The sequence below is a fragment of the Hyla sarda genome, chromosome 11 (genome assembly GCF_029499605.1).
Source record: "Hyla sarda isolate aHylSar1 chromosome 11, aHylSar1.hap1, whole genome shotgun sequence".
Classification (NCBI taxonomy): Eukaryota; Metazoa; Chordata; class Amphibia; order Anura; family Hylidae; genus Hyla; species Hyla sarda.
Genome location: NC_079199.1, coordinates 84,402,954 through 84,426,282, shown reverse-complemented (window position 1 = coordinate 84,426,282; position 23,329 = coordinate 84,402,954). Strand labels below are relative to the sequence as shown.

The following is a 23,329-nucleotide window of genomic DNA, read 5'->3' as shown; positions in this document are numbered from 1 at the left end:
GAATCAAGATAAAAAGACACACACACACACACACTGGACCATTGGGACATGTTACTCCCGGCTTAATACGATAGGAAAAGATGTGGACTGTGTGAGAAGATTATATACTTTTAGCCACCCCTCAGTAACACATGAATACAGTTGCTACATTCACTTTCCAAGCACATGGCCATCTATTTAATGGACACAACCCCTTTTAATCTGGTTGTGTCCATTAAATCGACGGCCCTCATCTGATCATGTAAAAGATGAATCCTTAGGATTGTTCACACCAATACTTACCAGCGTGCTCCAAAGCCACCAGCATGGACTGCTCAATGAGGTCCCGCTCGATGAAGCTCCGGAAGTCCTCGCTGTACACAGTTAGGTCAGGGAGCTGGAAGGTGCAGATGGGGGGCTCCAGAGAGTGCTCACTGCTGCCATTACTGGACACATGGGAGCGAGCCAGGGAGACTATAGAAGAGCTGGCGTGAGAGATGCCTCGGGACAGGCGCTTCTCTGAAAATTAGTAACAACATCATATAGATCAGAGTACAAAACAGCTGATAACAGAGGACAACAACACAGACATAACCAAAATACAGTGATCCCTCAATTTACAATGGCCTCAACATACAATAATTTCAACATACAATGTTTTTTTCTGGACCATTGTAACTTGAAACCAGACTCAACATACAATACTATAGATAGTCCAGATGTGTGAGACATTTCCCAACTGGAGGAACTGACCAATCAGAATGGGCATTTTACTGGTAAAACCCCTGCATTACTGAAGTGCATGCACTGACTGGCTGTCTGGTAGCGCCCCCTACAGTACAGTGAGGAACTACAAGTTCTGTACTACTCCTTACCTGTGCCAGGGTTAGCTGCTCCTTTGGACACCAAGTAAGGGCGGCTCCATTTGGGACACTGTGTGTACTGTATAGGACCCTGAAGAAGCTCCTGTCCTCTACATAAACCATTGTTTCCCAACCAGGGTGCCTCCAGCTGTTGCAAAACTACAACTCCCAGCATGCCCGGACAGCCAACGGCTGTCCGGGCATGCTGGGAGTTTTAGTTTTGCAACAGCTGGAGGCACCCTGGTTGGGAAACACTGACATAGACAGTGATTACAGCTCCCAGCAGATCTTTCTTACTTTTATATGTAAGGATTTGCTTTATTTATATTAGTTATCTACTTATTTATCTTTAATCCTCACTTTTTCCTATTTTTGGATGATATTTTGGTGTCTTCAGAACCAATTACCAGGTTTCCATAGAGTTCTGGTCTCAACATACAATGGTTTCAACATACAATGGTCGTCCTGGAACCGAATAATATTGTAACTTGAAGGACCACTGTATCTCAGCAAAAACTCCTCAGGGTTCCATTAAAGGGGTACTCTGCCCCTAGACATCTTATCCCCTAGCCAAAGGATAGGGGATAAGATGTCAGATCGCCACGGTCCCGCTGATGGGGAGCCCCGAGATCCCTGCTGCGGCACCGCGCTCTCATTACAGCACAGAGCGAGTTCGCTCTGCACATAATGATGCGCAGTACAGGGGCCGGAGCATCGTTACGTCACGCTGCTCCGTCCCCCGTATCGCCCGTCATTACGCACAGAGCAAACTCGCTCTGTGCTGTAATGAGAGCGCAGTGCCGCAGCAGCGATTCCTGGGGCTCCGCAGCAGCGGGACCGCGGCAATCTGACATCTTTATCCCCTATCCTTTGGGTAGGGGATAAGATGTCTAGGGGCGGAGTACCCCTTTAACCTGATGGATGCCACACAGATGTATGAGATAGCATAATAAACTTTACTATTTCATAGAACAGTGTATTGTAAAAAAAGAAAAGAAAAAAAGGATAAAGCCACAAATACAAAGGTTTTCTGACTAATCCTTGTAAAAAGAAAACATTCTTTAACTTTCTAAAGTATTTGGGGTTTCAAGAGCTCAATTTGCAGCTAGAAAATTCTAGGAAACCCTCATTGGATGCATTAGGTCTTTACAGGGTTTACTCCCCTGGCTGTTTTCATTCACAGACAGGAAGCAGAGATCTTGAAAATGGTAAAGAATGGAAAAACAAAATTTGAACGTTGCAGAACTTTTCATTACATAATGATTCATGTGTCATTATTAAAACAAACTAAAGAAAAAAAGAGGACAAAAGGATGCGCTCCCTTGTGTGATACCCAGATAAAATTTGGTAAGGCTCAATGTGAATTAGCGCTTACCAGATGCGGTTGTACTCCATCCAAGTACAACCATGGAAGAGAGTAAGGTCTCAGCAACTGCTCCGCTTCACAATTTCCTCCAAATAGGCAGAGATCATGAAGGCGCTGGAGATCAGATAAAATGCAGCTTTTCTTTATTCCCCCAATGTAACGCGTTTCTGATGAAGCGGAACTTCCGCGAAACGCGTTGCATTGTGGGAATAAAGAAAAGCTGCATTTTATCTGATCTCCAGCGCCTTCAGGATCTCTGCCTGTTTGGAGGAAATTTGTATTATTAAAACAAAACAGACAAAAAAATAAAAATAAAACTGTTTGGCATGTTGCAGATTAATCGGGGTCTGAGTGTTCATATCCCCAGCGATCTCTAGAGAAGTGTGTGACTGTGTGTCTCTCCCCACCTTCCTGTCATCTGTCTGATATTTATAATGGAGTCTGTCTGGAGTAACTGGATGGAGATCTCAGCGAGCCAGGGAGTGAAGCACACAGCTGTGAGGTACTCGCCTCTCATGTTAAAGATTACAAAGGTCTGAACACTCAAGTCTTCTAAACGTCAAAAGTTTTGTTAACTAACAGGGACACTGACATCCCAGAATGTGAGCCTGCAGGTGAGGGTACAATGACACATTCCTGTCGTACTGTCAGCACCGGGGATCTCCGCAGCTACAAGTGTTGTAATAAGCTTGTCATGTCTGCGGCTGAAGTCAGATGGAAAGGTCAGACTGCAGCTTGTTTACTCAGAACGTACGCGGCAAAGAAGAGCCATCGATGCTGCAAGAGCCGGTCACGGTGGAGGAATGCAGGTGTAATTGTATATAAATGTGTATACAGCCTGGGACTGGGAGCGTGCTTGGAAAGGGAAATCTTTAAGATGGACAATCCCCTAGAAGAATGGCGCTGGAGCCAAGATAAACCTACCTCAATGAAATTAAATCTCTAAATGTTTCTCCAAATGAAAGCTAAATGAAGATAAATAAGCAAAGGGCACTATGAAAATCTGACAGTCCGTGTATATACTGTTTTTTTTTATATAACTGTTTATTTATTGTTTTTTGTATTGTTATATGTATGTACTCCTTATTGGGATCTTGGAAGACACTGCTGGAGGTGCTGAGATACATAAAGACGACATATGTAAGCATCATAGTATAAAGCAGTGGTCTTCAATAGGGATCGACCGATATCGATTTTTTAGGGCCGATACCGATAATCGGTGGAGGTTAGAGCCGATAGCCGATAATTTATACCGATATTCCGGTATACGTTATCGGCTATTTTAACATTGTTTTTTTTAGACAGAATCGGGATATATCGCGATGTATCGTCACCTAGATGGTATCGCGATATATATCGGGATATATCGAATCGCCACACTGGTATCGCGATTTGAATCGTATCACCAAATTCTTGGCGATTCACACCCCTACATCTTATCCCATAGCCAAAGGACAGGGGATAAGATGTCTGATTGCGGGGGTCCTGCTGCGGTTGTTTAGAGCGTTTGGTGCAGTGCCGGAGGCTCGTAACGTCACGGCCATGCCCCATCAATGCAAGTCTATGGGAGCGGGCGTGATAGCAGTCATGCCCCCTCCCATAGACTTGTATTGAGGGGGCGTGGCTGTGATGTCACGAGCCTCTGCCCCGCATCACCAGTCATCCGGCATGGAGGGAAGACATCTTATCCTCTATACTTTGGATAGAGGATAAGGTATCTAGGGGCGGAGTAACGCTTTAATGTTCACTACATGACTGAACCCAGCTTCAAATTCTGCACATCAAATATGCTCAGGATACTGTACGTGTGAATAGACCCTAAGGGTACGCGCTCACACCGTGGGGATTAACAGAGATTCCCACAGGGAAAAACTGGCTGTAGATCTCTCACGTGTGAATGAGGCATAAGTAAGGATTCCGCAGGATAAAATGTCCTCAAGACATGACAGAGTTCCTCATTTAAAGTAGCAAGAGACCAACCATCTGGAAGGAGAGAAACCTCCAATAAGAGTAACATGATGCAGAATGTCCTAAAACAACATGTAACAATTACCTTGCACAATGTCCTCCTGCCTCTGCAGGGCCGGTCTCATGGGGCGAGCTGCTTCTGGGGGTTTAAAGCTCCGAGTGTCATTGAAGTTATGAGCCAGTCCACCCACAGTGGCTTGTCGGAGCTGATCATAGTCATTCAGAGCGGCGCTGACGTCCCATTGTTTACCTAGGAGACAAAAATATATTCCGCATTACTGGAAGTATTAGGGATTATTCTAGTTAAAGGGGTACTCCAGTGGAAAACACTTTTTTTTTTTTTTTTTTTTTTAATCAAACACAGATTTGTAAATTACTTCTATTTAAAAATCTTAATCCTTTCAGTACTTATCAGCTGCTGTATGTTCCACAGGAAGTTCTTTTATTTTATTTTTTTCTGTCTGAGCACAGTGCTCTCTGCTGACACCTCTGTCTGTCCAGAGCAGGATAGGTTTGATATGGGGATTTTCTCCTGCTCTGCACAGTTCCTGACATGGACAGAGGTGTCAGCAGAGAGCACTTTGGTCAGACTGAAAAGAAATCCAAAAAGGAAAAACTTCCTGTGGAGCATACAGCAGCCGATAAGTACTGGAAGGATTAAGATTTTTAAATAGAAGTAATTTTCAAATCCATTACGAATCCAGTTGATTTGAAAAAATAAAAATAATTACAAAAAAGGTTCCCACCAGAGTGCCCCTTTAACGTTCCTGGAACAGACACAACTGATAAGGAAGGAAACCTAGGAGGGCCACTGGATTGGGGGTTGGATGAACGTAAAAACAGAATAGGACATTTTCTAATTTGATAATTTATTAAAAAAAGGAAAAACTATAATAATTTTGCATGGACATAAGGAGTCAGACCCTTTGCCTTGACACTTGAAATTTAGCTCTGGCTCCTCCCATTTCTCTTGATCATCTTTGAGATGTTTCTACACCTTGACTGGAGTCATCTGTGGTGAATTCAGGTGATTGGATGGGATTTGGAAAGACACCGCTCTGTCTATATAAAGGTATCATAGCTGACAATAAGCCATGAGGGGAAAAGGGAGCCTGTAGAGCTCAGAGACAGGATTGTGTGGAGTCACAGGTCTAGACGAGGGCAAAAATAATTCTGCTGCACTAAAAGTTCCCAAGAGCACAGTGGCCTCCATAATACAATACATTCTTAATAGGGAAGAAGTCTGGATCAACTGGGACTCTCCCTAGAGCTGATAGATATATATATATATATATATGCAGAACAAACAGTGGCACCGATACCTTTAGCCCACAAAAACCACGAGATGGATATACTCACTCCAGGTAGGCAACCAGCTTAAACCATACACGGCGGTGCTAGGACAATGCAAACAGTAAGCAGCAATAGAAAGACTGAAGAAAAGGAAAGGCGTCCTGCACTCACCGTGTAAGACCTGGTTATCCGGCTCCCATCTCGGGCTGCTCCTCCGGTAGGGACTTCAAGACGGCGCGGGGCGCTCAGAGGCCGGATAACCAGATCTTACGCGGTTAGTGCAGGACGCCTGTCCTTTTCTTCAGTGTGTATATGTATATATGTGTATATTATATATATATATATATATATATATATATATATATATATATTATATTATATTATATTATATTATATATATATATATATATATATATATATATATATATATACATACACACACACACACACACATTTGGTATCGCCATGGGTGGAAATGTCCAAACTATTAACGTAAAATGTTGCGGTCAACGGTGTAAGTGGGAAAAAATACCCGATTTCTCATATCCCAAAATCATGGCAAAAAAAGTGAACAAAACATTAGATATAGGCAAAAGTTGCACTGCTAAAAAAATACAGATCATGGCTGGTTGACTGGTGTCTGATAGCGCCCCCTACAGTACAGGGAGGTATTACATGTTCTGTACACTTTACCTGTGCCAGGGTTAGCTGCTCCTTTGGACACCAAGTAAGGGCGGCTCCATTTGGGACACTGTGTGTACTGTATAGGACCCTGAAGAAGCTCCTGTCCTCTACATAAACCATTGTTTCCAAACCAGGGTGCCTCCAGCTGTTGCAAAACTACAACTCCCAGCATGCCCGGACAGCCAACGGCTGTCCGGGCATGCTGGGAGTTGTAGTTTTGCAACAGCTGGAGGCACCCTGGTTGGGAAACACTGACATAGACAGAGATTACAGCTCCCAGCAGATCTTTCTTACTTTTATATGTAAGGATTTGCTTTATCTGTATTAGTTATCTACTTATTTTTCTTTAATTCTCACTTTTTCCTATTTTTGGATGACATTTTGGTGTCTTCAGAACCAATTACCAGGTTTCCATAGAGTTCTGGTCTCAACATACAATGGTTTCAACATACAATATTGATTGGTTCCAGGACGACCATTGTAACTTGAGGGACCACTGTATCTCAGCAAAAACTCCTCAGGGTTCCATTAAAGGGGTACTCCGCCCCTAGACATCTTATCCCCTATCCAAAAGGATAGGGGATAAGATGTCAGATGGCCGCGGTCCCGCTGTTGGGGACCCCCGGGATCCCCGCTGCGGCACCGCGCTCTCATTACAAAAAAAATCATCCCTCATACAGCCCCATGTATGGAAAAATAAGAAAGTTATAGGGGTCAGCAGAGAAAATTAAGAAAGCAATAGGGGGTCAGTAGAGGGTTAACACGTAGCACTTATCACAGACACTTACAGAAGTGACGGTGCTGAGGTAAGTTTTCTTAGATTTATCATATGCTCTGCGCCGGGTCATAAATATGATGTACGTCAGCACTTACACAGCTAAACATTATGGACTGTAAAACGCGTCGACCACAGACAACAATGATAAATCCCCCCCCCCCCCCCCCCTTGTTTAAACTTTGTCATTATGGGGGTTTGAGTGCAGAACAATGGGGGAAACTTTATTTTAGCATAAGGCCTCAACATAACATTGTGGAAAAAGTGAAATGTTCTAAAGACTTATGTGACTGATCCTGTAGTGATCCGGAGTTTTATCTATTATTAGGGTACATTCCCACACGGCGTATTTGCTGCGTATTTGCTGCTGCGTATTTTATTTTCTCTGTTGAAGTCAATGGGTAGGAAAATATGCAGCACCAAATACGCAGCAAAATACGCAGCAAAATACGCTGTGTGGGAACGTACCCTTAATAATAAGAAACTTAACAGGATTCCCGACTCACAACACAATAGTATCTAGTATGTAAACTAAGCAGACATCCAAAACTATCCCTCCGTTATGGAAGACTTAAAGGGTTACTCCGTTGGAAACATCTTATCCCCTATCCAAAAAATAGAGGATAAGATGTTAGATCGCGGGGGTCCCGCCGCTGGGGACGCCGGTGTGAGGCGATCTCCGGCCCGGCATTGCGCCATGCCCACTTCATTCATGTCTATGGGAGGGGGCCGTCACGCCTCCTCCCATAGAAGTGTATGGAGGGGGGAGTGGCGGCTTGCATCGCCAGTCATCGGGCACAGAGCGGAGTTCACTCTGTGCACCGAATGACGAGGTGCCGCAGCAGAGATTGTGGGGGACCCCAGTGGCAGGACCCCTGCGATCTAACATCTTAACTTTGGATTGGGGATAAAATGATTCATATGGAGAACCCATTTACAGGGGTATTCCAGCCTTAGACATCTTATCCCCTAATAAGTCTGACCACTGGCACCCCTCGTGGTCTCCTGCATGGAATGATCTCCGCTCTGTGCAAGGAGACTGTTGACCCCCGCACGAAGAGGTTGTCTTCATGCCCCCTCCATGTATCTCGTTGGAAGACCTGAATATACACAAATCTCTGGCTCACCCATAAAGATGCATGGAGGGGGCGCATCGGCCACTGCTTTGTGCGGGGGTCGACATAGCACCGTTCCTGCAGAGAGCCAGGGCGCCGTACAGGAGATCGCTGAGGGTCCCAGCAGTCGGACTCACCCACCACGATCAGACATTTATCCCCTAAGTTGTCCTGCTCCACAGAACTCTCATAAAGGCCAAAAGGACTGGGCACCCAAGCTCTATGTAGGTCTGTTATTAGGGTCTTTCTGATGCCTGGTTAGAAAGTTAATAAGAAGTAATAAAATAAAACAGAGCCCACCATAGGTTATTAACAGGTACTATGAAGCGTTGGGGGGGGGGGGGGGGGGCAATAGGCACTTCAAACAAAGCACTTTATTAAAACATTTATTGTTGTAAAGTATAACGCGTTTCAAGATCACGCCGATCTCTACCTCAGAGTCCGATTTATGCCAGATGTAATGGGCCTCAACAAATAAGAAGAACGACTCCACATCTCAGCTCTCATTCTATATCTATTATAGTTTCCATCAAACCACCGGTGAAACGTTTCAAGCGCACAGTTTCCAGCCACTTAGGGGCTCGGAGAGTCCCCGTCTGACACTGCTGAATAGCGCTGGATGATTTAATCTTGTATTTACGGAGACGTCAGCCGCCTGATTTATATCGTCAGAAAACAAAGCGTCTCCCATCAGCAGGAACGCAGATACGTTCGGCCAAGTCGATGTGCGGCAGCCAGCTGTATGCGCTCCACCACGCGTCCTGAAAAAGGTGCGACGGTCATAAAGAAGGTCCTCGGAGCTGGGATAGGGCCCATACACAAGGGGCCCCAGCAGAGAGTTTGGGGCAAGGTAGTGTGGACCAGCGGGGACAGTTAGCAAGAGGGGACGCGGACACATGGAAAGGAAGGGTGAACAACCCCCTTGAGTAGTGACTTCCAACCTGTGGCTGTCAGGCATGCTGGGATTTGTAGTTTCCCAACATTGATTGGAAATCATTACTCCAGAACCTCTTACCTGCAGGAGAAGAAGGTGGTGGTGTCAACCAGCAAGAAAGGGGGGGCTTATCTTTGAATGAGGATAAATATAGGATCAGGATAACATAAAACCCCCTTAAAGGGGTACTCCGGTGGAAAACTCTTTTTAAATCAACTGGTGCCAGAAAGTTAAACAGATTTGTAAATGACTTCAATTAAAAAAATCTTAATCCTTCCTGTACTTATTAGCTGCTGAATACTACATAGGAAATTATTTTCTTTTTGGAACACAGAGCTCTCTGCTGACATCATGACCACAGTGTTCTCTGCTGACATCTCTGTCCATTTTAGGAACTGTCCAGAGCAGGATATGTTTGCTATGGGGATTTTCTCCTACTCTGGACAGTTCCTAAAATGGACAGAGGTGTCAGCAGAGAGCACTGTGCTCGTGATGTCAGCAGAGAGCTCTGTGTTCCAAAAAGAAAAATAATTTCCTCTGTAGTATTCAGCAGCTAATAAGTACTGGAATGATTAAGATTTTTTTTTTAACAGAAGTAATTTACAAATCTGTTTAACTTTCTGGCACCAGTTGATTTAAAAAAAAAAATATATATATATGTTTTTCCACTGGAGTAGCCCTTTAATGTAAAACCTAAAGTGTGCCTCCAGCTGTTGCAAAACTACAACTCCCAGCATGCCCGGACAGCCAACGGCTGTCCGGGCATGCTGGGAGTTGTAGTTTTGCAACAGCTGGAGGCACACTGTATACGTCACAATACAAATATGAATCACTGTGGCCCCAAAACTATGAGGCCCTTCACAACCTACACAGATGTAATGATGTCCGCCACACGCGCCTCCTCCATTAAAGGGGTACTTCAGTAAAAAAAACTTTTTTTTTTTTTTTTTTTTTTTTTATTAACTGATGCCAGAAAGTTAAACAGATTTGTAAATTACTTCTATTTAAAAATCCTAATCCTTCCAGTACTTAGCTGCTGTATGCTCCAGAGGAAGTTGTGTAGTTCTTTTCAGTCTGACCGACACCTCTGTCCATGTCAGGAACTGTCCAGCGCCGGAAAGGTTTGCAATGGGGATTTGCTCCTACACTGGAAAGTTCCTGACATGGACAGAGGTGTCAGCAGAGAGCACTGTGGTCAGATAGAAAAGAAATTCAAAAAGAAATGAACTTCCTCTGGAGCACACAGCAGCGGATAAGTACTGGAAGGATTAAGATTTTTAAATAGAAGCAATTTACAAATCTGTTTAACTTTCTGGCACCAGTTGATTTAAATATATATATATATATATATATATATATATATATATAGATATATATATATGAGGAAGATTTATGTGGATCCATTGTGGCACACTGGGGGTTACGCCGCACCACACCAGAGCCGTCCTGTGCTGAAGCCCCTCTAGTGACTGTTGTGTATATGTGTGTGTATATATATATATATATATATATATATATATATATATATATATATATATCCTCCACCCCCCCACCCCCCCACCGGAGTACCCCTTTAAATTATCATAAAAAATAAATTTTCCTGAAATACACAGCTGCAATTTAAAAATTCTAAAAACCTCACAAAAAAGGTTAAAGTGCGACAAAGAAAGCCGACAAAGCTGGCTCTGCTTCCATCCGCTCCGATGTCTGGCCCTTCAGTGAGAAGCGGAATTTAGTCTCACCTCCCATCTGGACTTGCTGGAAAGTCCCCGCACCTCCGGAGTCAGCCAAGAGATGAAGTCACCGCTCGGCCCCGACAAGTCAAAGAAAAGGAGCGGTAATGAGGCGGCCATTAACCATTCATTTACAAGAGAGCACAAGGTGACAGCGAGGAGGCCTAAAAGAGAAAGGCGACGGATGAGAAATAAACAGAGCGGGGGAAGAGGCTGAAGGCCGAGCAAGTGGCTACATTACAGCGGCCATATTTATCAACTACAGGTCTATTATATGGTCATAGAGTCACCAAGGACTCCGAGATATGCACCGCCACTCTGCAGCCTCTACCACAAGGACTTACAACAAATCTGGTGCAATTCTTGACCTATAGCAACACGGCAGTGATTTACTGTGACCATCGCAAGTAAGAACTACAAGGTGCTGCACTTATAATAAGGTCCTCGCACAAGAATGCACAAAGAAGTTAAAGCTAAGGTTAGCCAGGAAAAAAAAACTTTTTTTTATATATCAACTAGCTCCAGATTTGTAAATTTCTTCTATTAAAAAATATTAATCCTTTCAGTACTTATGAGCTGATGAAGTTGAGTTGTTCTTTTCTGTCTAAGTGCACTCTGATGACACGTGTCCCGGGAACCGCCCAGTTTACAAACAAATCCTCTTCTACTCTGTGCAGTTCCCTAGACAAGCAGAGATGTCAGCAGAGAGCACTGTTGCCAGACAGAAAACAACAACTCAACTTCAGCAGCTGATAATTATTGAAAGGATTAAGATTTTTTTTAATAGAAGTAATTTACAAACCTGTTTAACTTTCTGGAGCCAGTTGATATATATTAAAAAGTTTTTTCCTGGATAATCCCTTTAATCTAGAATCATCATGTGAAAGGTCTACCAGCGAGGCACAAAGTCTAACCACCATCACATATGCAACCCAACGTACGTTTCACTCTCTTCTGCTTCATCAGGGGGTGTGGGACCCTATCAGTAGATCAAAGCTGGCATAAAATCAAGAACAAAAAAAGTAACCTCGAAAACAAAGCACTAAAATACCCAGAAGAGCTAGACCTACCAAATGGAGAATCAGCAGAGGAATCCCACCAATGATTCTTTACTATTCAAAGCCAAACACATAACAAAAAAACAAAACATAACAATAGTGTAAGGGTCCAGTAAAAGCCGCCACCGCTCATACAGCCTATAGGGTGCCTCATTGCAGCATTATCCCTCCTAAATACAGAGAAGAGACAAGAGGCCGGAGTGAGCCGACGCTAATCCCTGAGGTCCACTCTTCTTCACAATGATTCTTTGTATTTATAACAACATTTTGTTCTTTCCTCCAGGAGAGAAGGACTTTATATTCTGCTGTAGTGCAGCAAATCTCTTAGCAAATCCCATCCACCAAAATAAAAGTTAGGAGAGTTAATATGGACAATTTTATGCAGTGACGGCAGTGCTTAAAGGGGTTATCCTGGAAAAAAACTTTTTTTTATATATCAACTGGTTCCAGAAAGTTAAACAGATTTGTAAATTACTTCTATTAAAAAATCTTAATCCTTTCAGTACTTATGAGCTGCTGAAGTTGAGTTGTTCTTTTCTGTCTAAGTGCTCTCTGTTTAACTTTCTGGAGCCAGTTGATATATAACATTTTTTATTTTTTTTCTGGAATACCCCTTTAAACAGTCAGGATTTGAAGTTAGAGTGCAGAATATGGACAGCCCCTCCCCCATTATATCTCTATCTTTATAAGAAATACAAAATATGGACAGCCCTTCCCCCATTATCTCCTTATAAGGCATATAGAAGGTTTACAGCCCCTCCTCTATTATTTCCTTCTCTCCTTATAAGGCATATAGAAGGTATACAGCCCCTCCTCTATTATTTCCTTCTCTCCTTATAAGGCATATAGAAGGTATACAGCCCCTCCTCTATTATTTCCCTCTCTCCTTATAAGGCATATAGAAGGTATACAGCCCCTCCTCTATTATTTCCCTCTCTCCTTATAAGGCATATAGAAGGTTTACAGCCCCTCCTCTATTATTTCCTTCTCTCCTTATAAGGCATATAGAAGGTATACAGCCCCTCCTCTATTATTTCCTTCTCTCCTTATAAGGCATATAGAAGGTATACAGCCCCTCCTCTATTATTTCCTTCTCTCCTTATAAGGCATATAGAAGGTTTACAGCCCCTCCTCTATTATTTACTTCTCTCCTTATAAGGCATATAGAAGGTTTACAGCCCCTCCTCTATTATTTCCTTCTCTCCTTATAAGGCATATAGAAGGTTTACAGCCCCTCCTCTATTATTTCCTTCTCTCCTTATAAGGCATATAGAAGGTATACAGCCCCTCCTCTATTATTTCCTTCTCTCCTTATAAGGCATATAGAAGGTATACAGCCCCTCCTCTATTATTTCCTTCTCTCCTTATAAGGCATATAGAAGGTATACAGCCCCTCCTCTATTATTTCCTTCTCTCCTTATAAGGCATATAGAAGGTATACAGCCCCTCCTCTATTATTTCCTTCTCTCCTTATAAGGCATATAGAAGGTATATAGCCCCTCCTCTATTATTTCCTTCTCTCCTTATAAGGCATATAGAAGGTTTACAGCCCCTCCTCTATTATTTACTTCTCTCCTTATAAGGCATATAGAAGGTATATAGCCACTCCCCCATAATCTCTCTATATCTTTATAAGACATACAGGACGCGGACAGCCCCTCCCCCATTATCTCTAAACCTCTTTATTAGACATATAGGATCTTGCTGAGGTGATAAAACTGAGGTGAGATGCTGAGATTAAAGGGGCACTCTGCTGCCCAGTGTTCAGAACATTTTGTTCTGAACACTTGGAGCGGCTGGCGGGGGTCTAAATGAATGCCGGGTGCTGCACAGAGATCACGGGGGCCCCAGCAGCAGGACCCCCTGATCAGCCATCTTATCCTTTGGATAAGGGATAAGTTGTCAAGGACATATACAATTCTCTATTCCGGAGGTCTAGAATACCATTTACCCTGCACTTTAGAGGTTCTAAAGATCATCAGAAATTACCTGTATAAAGAAATCCTTAATAAAGTCTTTTTGTCCTGAGTGTCCAGCACATACAGTGAGGGTAATGCACATTTCACAATGTAGAACTCTCTAATATGGGACATGGACGTGACTATAAGGGGAGGTGTCGTTGAGGGCCCCCTCTATTTCCAAGTGTGGACAAGTGATACAATAATCAGCTCTCTTTCTAGTTTACCATGGATCCCCATAAACAACACCACCACATATATGTTTGAACAGTAGGATTGACTTATTGGACATCCCCTTTAAGAACAGGGTTACATATAATGATACAAGTGGGTATACTACAATTGTGTCACAAGTTCTTATCTTACAGGATGGATATATGACAGTATAGGACACTCACCCCTGATCACTATCTGTGCAGTATATACTACAGTCCTGCACTCTTTGTAATCTCATATATTACAGACAAATACTTCCAGCAGCCTCCTAGGACCCTGAGACTGCGCAGATATGAGGCTCCTGATGATAAAGACTAAAGGGATCGCACCAGGTACTGTATTTTAGATGTAGGGATGTCCCGATACCATTTTTTTAAGAACAAATACGAGTACCGATACTTAAATTCTAGTACCCGCCAATACCAAGTACGAGTACTTATATTTTAAAGGGAATCTGACAGCAGGGTGACGCGGATTCTGGCGCTGTTTACCGTATGATATGTGGGTCCTTGTTGTGTACAATGGAGGCGGCTGCTGTAGTAGGAGCCAAGATTTCTCTCTTCTCCATTGGACAGAACAGGGAATTTGCATTGGCGGTGAGAACGATGATCACATGATGAGCAGCGGTAGAAACCGGATCACCTGACCTATCTACCTATAAATTCAACTTAGTGCAGGTGACTCTGCTGTAAGATTGTCTTTAATATTAGGTAGTATCCCCTTGCAGATATTAGCTGCAGCCCCCTGGCATTCATTAGTAGCAGCCCCCCCCCCCCCCCCTGTAGACAGCAGCCCCCCTTGTAGATAGCAGCTTCCCCTGTAGATATAAGTAGCAGCCCCCTGTAGACATAAGTAGCAGCCCCCCTGTAGACATAAGTAGCAGCCCCCTGTAGACATAAGTAGCAGCCCCCTGTAGACATAAGTAGCAGCCCCCCTGTAGATATAAGTAGCAGCCCCCTGTAGACATAAGTAGCAGCCCCCCTGTAGACATAAGTAGCAGCCCCCTGTAGACATAAGTAGCAGCCCCCCTGTAGACATAAGTAGCAGCCCCCTGTAGACATAAGTAGCAGCCCCCTGTAGACATAAGTAGCAGCCCCCCTGTAGACATAAGTAGCAGCCCCCCTGTAGACATAAGTAGCAGCCCCCCTGTAGATATAAGTAGCAGCCCCCCTGTAGACATAAGTAGCAGCCCCCTGTAGACATAAGTAGCAGCCCCCCTGTAGACATAAGTAGCAGCCCCCCTGTAGATATAAGTAGCAGCCCCCCTGTAGACATAAGTAGCAGCCCCCCTGTAGACATAAGTAGCAGCCCCCCTGTAGACATAAGTAGCAGCCCCCCTGTAGATATAAGTAGCAGCCCCCCTGTAGATATAAGTAGCAGCCCCCCTGTAGACATAAGTAGCAGCCCCCTGTAGACATAAGTAGCAGCCCCCTGTAGACATAAGTAGCAGCCCCCCTGTAGACATAAGTAGCAGCCCCCCTGTAGATATAAGTAGCAGCCCCCCTGTAGACATAAGTAGCAGCCCCCCTGTAGACATAAGTAGCAGCCCCCCTGTAGATATAAGTAGCAGCCCCCCTGTAGACATAAGTAGCAGCCCCCCTGTAGACATAAGTAGCAGCCCCCCTGTAGACATAAGTAGCAGCCCCCCTGTAGACATAAGTAGCAGCCCCCCTGTAGATATAAGTAGCAGCCCCCTGTAGATATAAGTAGCAGTCCCCCTGTAGACATAAGTAGCAGCCCCCCTGTAGATATAAGTAGCAGCCCCCCTGTAGATATAAGTAGCAGCCCCCCTGTAGATATAAGTAGCAGCCCCCTGTAGACATAAGTAGCAGCCCCCTGTAGACATAAGTAGCAGTCCCCCTGTAGACATAAGTAGCAGCCCCCCTGTAGACATAAGTAGCAGCCCCCCTGTAGACATAAGTAGCAGCCCCCCTGTAGATATAAGTAGCAGCCCCCCTGTAGACATAAGTAGCAGCCCCCTGTAGACATAAGTAGCAGCCCCCCTGTAGATATAAGTAGCAGCCCCCTGTAGACATAAGTAGCAGCCCCCCTGTAGATATAAGTAGCAGCCCCCCTGTAGACATAAGTAGTGAGTGACGTGTGTGTCACATGCTCCTCCATGGAACACTATGGTACGGACAGGAGAACGGGGCGACAGAGCGGCACCAGGTATCTGGCATGGTTACCATGCAAATGGCTAATATCGGCCCCGATACTGATACCAGTATCGGTATCGGGACATCCCTAACTATATGAATTCTTCTATAATCATTCAACAACCAGGAATATCCAATAAAGTAACCTCAGGTCAATCCCACTTTGAAAGCCTGGCCTGAGACCACCTGAAGATCAAATAAATCTACAGCCCCCCGCCGTTCTGGGACAGTTGATGTCACTATGAGCACATATGGTAAAAGAGTACTCCGATCTATGCAGATGAGACCACCATTGATCCTGAGAATGAAGGGGCTGACGCAAGTTTTCTACTGCCCATGCCCTTTTGGAGGCGGTATTGTTTTTACGTCACTTACCCTGCTTGGTGAAACTGGCACCTTAAAGGGCATAGGGACTAAAATGTCTTATCGCAAGGGGTCCCGCCACTGGCACCCCAGCAATCTCTGTGCAGCACCCGGCGTTGGTTTAGAACGTTGGGTGCAGGCAGCGGGGTTGAGATGTCACGGTCACTCCCCCTCAATGCAAGTAGATGGGAGGTGGCGTGGCCGTCCCTTACACCCTCTCCCATAGACTTGCATTAAGGGGGTGTGGCCATGAAGTCACAACACCCCTCCCCCCACGGCTCCACGCATTTGGAACAAAATGTTCCGAATGCTGGGGCAGCAGGGTACGCCTTTAAAGTTTATTGTCAATGGGGGGGGATTTATCAAAACCTGTGCAGAGGAAAAGTTGCCCAGTTGCCCATAGCAACCAATCAGCTCGCTGCTTTCCTTTTTGATAAGGCCTGTGAAAAATGAAAGAAGCGATCTGATTGGTTGCTATGGGCAACTCAGCAACTTTTCCTCTGCACAGGTTTTGATAAACACCAATTTTTTTGTTTTGGGGGGTAAATTACATTTTTTTGGGCGTTCGTTGTACTAGATCACAGCAATACCAAAAAGCTAATTTTTTGGGATGCAGTTTTTTCGATAGAAAATGGGAAGAAGGGGGTAATGTAAGTTTTTATTGAGGATATATTTATATTATTAGTAATTATTGTGATTAATTATAACAATGTTTCCCATCCAGGGGGCCTCCAGCTGTTGCAAAACTACAACTCCCAGTATGCCCGGACAGCCTTTGGCTGTCCGGGCGTGCTGAGAGTTGTAGATTTGCAACAGCTGGAGGCACCCTGGTTGGTAAACACTGTGTTATATAGTTCACTGCAATACCATAGCATTGGGAAGAACTGTGATTTCAGCTGTAGTATTCTGGCTATAATAGTAGACCTTACTGGTTACCATGAAGACCAATCAGCAGCACATGATACTGTTGTGGGGGGGGGGGGGGGGGGTGCCCATCAGTATCCAATAGGCACAGCACCTGTCAAGTAACTATCTAGATGCCACAGTCATCTAGAGTTAAAGGGGTACTCGGGTGGAAAAAAAAATATTTTAAATCAACTGAAAGAAAGATAAACCGATTTGGAAATCACTTCTATTAAAAAAAAATATCTTAACCCTTCCAGTACTTATCAGCTGCTGTATGCTACAGAGGAAGTTCTTTCTTTTTGAATTTCTTTTCTGTCTGACCGCAGTGCTCTCTGCTGACACCTTTGTCCGTGTCAGGAACTGTCCAGAGCAGGAGAGGTTTGCTATGGGGATTTGCTTCTAATTTGGACAGTTCCTGGCACGGGAGAGCGCTGTTGTCAGACAGAAAAGAAATTCACAAATTTCTCTGTTTTATACCGAAGGATAGGGGATAAGATGTCTGATCACGGGGGTCCCGCTGCTGGGGACCCCTGCAATCTCTCATGCAGCACCCCCTATCATCAGCCTCACGGAGCGAAGATCACTCAGTGTCTGATTCATGATCACGGGGACGGAGTATCGTGATGTCACGGCTCCGCCCCCTATTGACATCACGCCCCGCCCCCTCAATGCAAACCTACGGGAGGCTTGCTTGAGGGGGCGGGGCGTGACGTCACAAGGGCGCGGGGCATGACGTCACGATACAGCCCCGTGATGGTAAATGAGGGATCTTTGCTCAGTGAGGCTGATGATTCTGCATGAGAGATTGTGGGGGTCCCCAGCAGCGGGACCCCCGCGATCAAACATCTTATCCCCTATTAGGGCTGGAATACCCCTTTAAGTCGAAAGGGTGCATGCATTTTAGTTTGGAACAATGAATTTCTAGCTCTTTTGTACACTGGACCTCATGCTCAGCGCTGCGTCTTCTTTGGAGAATTTGGTATGTTAGTCCGGCCTTGGCAAACTGGACGGAGACCTGCACGTCATCTGAGGTGGTCCTTTGCGGACTGATTCATTAGGAACAGATATAAGGCACAACAGAGCTTAAGGAAGAGATGTTTTATGGATCCTATTTCATGCGCAATACAACAACTTACTAAAGAAGCAGGTCAGGAAAGGCTACAGGTCTAAACACCACAATACACAGGACTAGAATTACCATTCGTTTTGTGGCTTCTTGTCCAGCAATTAGTGCAAATCGCCACAAAACCAGCATGTGTGAACAGTTCCCTATCAAAATCACCGCAGTTAACGTTTCCCAGGTTAAAGCAGATAAGGATTCAGCAAACTTCCAATATACTGTGTGTTTCACACGCTCACCATTTTCAAGATCTCTGCTTGCTGTAAATTAAAACATTCTATTTGCATCTTGAAGCTGAAAACCTTAGAGACCCAATACGGCTGTATAGTGAGGCCAGTAATGGAGTAATCTAATAAATACTATGGCCCAGATTTAGGGTGCGCTCGTGCGGCCGTCTGTGCCCGTTTTTTTATCCCCGTTTTGGTCCCGTTCTTGCAGGCTGTAAACGGATTAAAAGCGGTTTTAAAAAATCCCGTTCATGTCAACGGGATTTTTTTTACAATCCTTTTACATCCGTTTGTACCCGTCTGCACTCATTTCCGTTTTTTTTGGACAGCAGAAAAAATGGCACATGCAGTATTTTGTTCTTCTCTGAAAAAAACGGATACAGTAAATTTTACATTGAAGCCTTTAATGTCATCTGTTTGCATTCGTTTTTTCAATCTGTTTTTACTTCTGAGCATGCTCTGAACATTAAATGACCAATAATGGATCCAAATGGATAACATTCGTTTTAATCCGTTATTGTCGTTATTATTTTTTTGACGGGAGAAGAACGGGACAGGTCTATCCTTAAGGCCCAAATGGGCTGCGTCCTTTAGGGGTTAATGGACGACTGTTCTTGGAAAGTAATATGTACCCTGCATTCCTGCAGCTCCGAGAGGCAAAGTACAGAAGTCTTATCATAGCGGCTCCAAAGGGTCAAACACACAAAAGTAGAAAAACCAACACCAGGCAGAGAAACTGATTATTCCACACAGTCTATGGCACGGCCATCTATGGCAAGGGCAAAGTAAGGTTACAGCGCATACGCCATCTTATAGTTTACAAGTAGTGTATAGCGTTATCTTCCATAAAAACTTTAAAAAAATGAAAGTAAAATTTATTAAAAGTCTGCAATTGAGGATTTTGCTGTGACATATAAACCGTTCCAACAGCAAAATCACGGCAGATTTATTGAGGATTTTTGACTGCAGCTAATCTGCAACATAAACTGCTGTACTGTAGATCTGAGACACAACATACAGAATCTAGTATATACGTTACTTATCCTATACTGATCCTGAAAGCTGCACTCTCTGTGTATACATTACTTAGGAGTCAGGAGACAGGATTTAAAGTTCTAGCATATTGACTTTCTAATCATTTTTTTATAAAAAAAAAAAAAAAAAAAGGGAAATGATTAGCAATTTTGGCATTTAAATTTATCCTGAATTACATTCTGTATTATATTCCAGAGCTGCACTCACTATTCTGCTGGTGAGGTCACTGTGTACATACATTACATTACTTATCCTGTACAGATCCGGAGTTATATCCTGTATTATACTCCAGAGCTGTACTCGCTATTCTGCTGGTGAGGTCACTGTGTACATACATTACATTACTTATCCTGTACTAATCCTGAGTTATATCCTGTATTATACTCTAGAGCTGTACTCACTATTCTGCTGGTGAGGTCACTGTGTACATACATTACATTACTTATCCTGTACTGATCCTGAGTTATATCCTGTATTATACTCCAGAGCTGTACTCGCTATTCTGCTGGTGAGGTCACTGTGTATATACATTACATTACTTATCCTGTACTGATCCTGAGTTATATCCTGTATTATACTCCAGAGCTGTACTCAATATTCTGCTGGTGAGGTCACTGTGTACATACATTACATTACTTATCCTCTACTGATCCTGAGTTATATCCTGTATTATACTCCAGAGCTGTACTCGCTATTCTGCTGGTGAGGTCACTGTGTACATACATTACATTACTTATCCTGTACTGATCCTGAGTTATATCCTGTATTATACTACAGAGCTGTACTCACTATTCTGCTGGTGGGGTCACTGTGTACATACATTACATTACTTATCCTGTACTGATCCAGAGCTGTACTCACTATTCTGCTGGTGAGGTCACTGTGTACATACATTACATATCCTGTACTGATCCTGAGTTATATCCAGTATTATACTCCAGAGCTGTACTTACTATTCTGCTGGTGGAGTCATTGTATACATACACTACATTACTTATCCTGTAATGGTCCAATGACCTCACCAGCAGAATAGTGAGTACAGCTCTGGAGTATAATACAGGATATAACTCAGGATCAGTACAGGATAAGTAATGTAAAGTATGTACACAGGGACCTCACCAGCAGAATAGTGAGTGCAGCTCTGGAGTATAATACAGGATATAACTCAGGATCAGTACAGGATAAGTAATGTAATGTATGTACACAGTGACCTCACCAGCAGAATAGTGAGTGCAGCTCTGGAGTATAATACAGGATATAACTCAGGATCAGTACAGGATAAGTAATGGAATGTATGCACACAGTGACCTCACCAGCAGAATAGTGAGTACAGCTCTGGAGTGTAATACAGGATATAACTCAGGATCAGTACACGATAAGTAATGTAATGTATGTACACAGTGACCTCACCAGCAGAATAGTGAGTACAGCTCTGGAGTATAATACAGGATATAACTCAGGATCAGTACAGGATAAGTAATGTAATGTATGTACACAGTGACCTCACCAGCAGAATAGTGAGTACAGCTCTGGAGTATAATAGAGGATATAACTCAGGATCAGTACAGGAAAAGTAATGTAATGTATGTACACAGTGACCTCACCAGCAGAATAGTGAGTACAGCTCTGGAGTATAATACAGGATATAACTCAGGATCAGTACAGGAAAAGTAATGTAATGTATGTACACAGTGACCTCACCAGCAGAATAGTGAGTACAGCTCTGTGCTGATTGCTGAATTACTTTCTGTATTGGGGTATGTTCACACACTGCTGATTGTTGCAGATTCCATGGTCCACTGTGTAAAGACAGGTCTGAATAAAAGGAGATTCCACAGGTCGTCATTAAGTTGTCTTTTGCCTTAATTTTAATAGCTCGTTATTGTTCTTATTTATTTTTAAAGCGCACTTGGTACCAGGGTAAACATTGTTTTATAGCAGTTTCTGGAAAAGTAAAGAAAGAGAACACTGTGTCTGTCATCAGTTAACTGTAATCCAACTTTCCCTGGCTCCTGAATGGGAAATAGACCTACTTAAGCAGCGAGAACCATGGAGAGTGAAATATGGCAGCTACTTCTTCGACCTGGTGTCTCTAATGTGACTTGGATTTGCCATCCAACTTTCTTGGGCAACCTGGTGCAGACTGTGTTTGAATGAACCTCTACAGCAGTGTTTCCCAACCAGTGTGCCTCCAGCTGTTGCCAAACTACAACTCACAGCAAGCACAGATTCGGCTGTCTGGGCAAGCTGGGAGTTGTAGTTTTGCAACAACTGGATTAGTCTCTACAACAGGGTTTCCCAACCAGTGTGCCTCCAGCTGTTGCAAAACTACAACCCACAGCAAGCACAGATTTGGCTGCATGGGCATGCTGGGAGTTGTAGTTCTGCAACAACTGGATTAGCCTCTACAACAGGGTTTCCCAACCAGTGTTCCTACAGCTGTTGCCAAACTACAACTCACAGCAAGCACAGATACGGCTGTCTGTACATGCTGGGAGTTGTAGTTTTGCAACAACTGGATTAGCCTCTACAACAGGGTTTACCAACCAGTGTGCCTCCAGCTGTTGCAAAACTAAAATTTACAGCAAGCACAGATTCTGCTGTCTGGGCATGCTGGGAGTTGTAGTTTTGCAGAAAACTGGATGAGCCTCTACAGCAGTGTTTCCCAACCAGTGTGCCTCCAGCTGTTGCAAAACTACAACCCACAGCATGCCCGGACAGCCTTTGGCTGTCCGGGCATGCTGAGAGTTGTAGTTTTGCAACAGCTGGAGGCACACTGGTAAGGGAAACACTACTCTACACAGTCTGACACTGTCCAATCTGTGCTGATTGGACAAACCAATTAGACACAGGGAATGGTTTCACCCTATTGTCAATTTATACATACATTTCCAGGAGGAACAACGCAGGACCAGCAGACCGCATCCAAGATTGTTATTTCACGAAAAAAATAAAATAAAAATTATTAAAACAGACAGGTCAGGTGGTGCCGGCTTCTTTTACTTTAAGTAGAACTGTGACTGAAGACTCTGGAAGACGTGGCGTCAGCTATTGTAGTTGTCACCCAGCTTTTCCAGGAACCGCAGAATGGAATGTATAAGAGGACAACTCAAGGACTTTTCTCTACTGCAGATTTTTTATTTTTGTTACCAATAACAGCAGGTAACCCCCGCCCCGGCTAAAGCAGAACACATCAGCGACCATCCAAACCTTACCTTCCAGAAGATCTCTAGCCAGCCCAGGCTCCGCCCCGGTGGAACGCACAAAATCTGACAGGACGAGATCCATGTCCACAGGTCATGTGATCATGAACTCCTTTCGGGCGGATGGAGGACACCGATTGGTCATAGATCAAAGTTTAGCTCCTCAATCTACGGTTGAAAGAATGCACAGAAGCTTTGTGTTACACACCCGGCAGACGTACGAGGCAGGACGCTCCGTGTCACTTGCGCTGCTTCAAATACAGAGTTAAAAACAAAAAAAAAACAAAAAAATAAATTAAAAAAAATAAAAACAAAAAAAAAGCCCAATGACAAACAAAGCACGAGCGGGATATAAATAACCCCTCTGGGCGATCTCG

General features: G+C 43.8%; 1 protein-coding gene across 7 annotated transcripts in view; it reads right to left on the bottom strand.

Moving 5' to 3' along the window:
• OTUD7B (OTU deubiquitinase 7B) overlaps positions 1-23,329 on the bottom strand; it is a 102,201-nt gene that overhangs the window by 43,264 nt on the left and 35,608 nt on the right. For 2 of the 7 annotated variants that reach the window (XM_056546401.1, XM_056546400.1), the window contains exons 2-3: positions 4,262-4,426; positions 283-498 (exon numbers count right to left, since the gene is read on the bottom strand). In XM_056546401.1, coding sequence (XP_056402376.1) covers positions 283-498; positions 4,262-4,426 — 381 coding nt within the window. Of the gene's footprint in view, positions 1-282; positions 499-4,261; positions 4,427-8,476; positions 9,025-10,614; positions 10,633-10,719; positions 10,833-16,473; positions 16,594-22,964; positions 23,176-23,329 lie in introns of those variants that run through there. The other 5 variants (XM_056546399.1, XM_056546404.1, XM_056546402.1 and 2 more) reach the window with 5 other exon arrangements.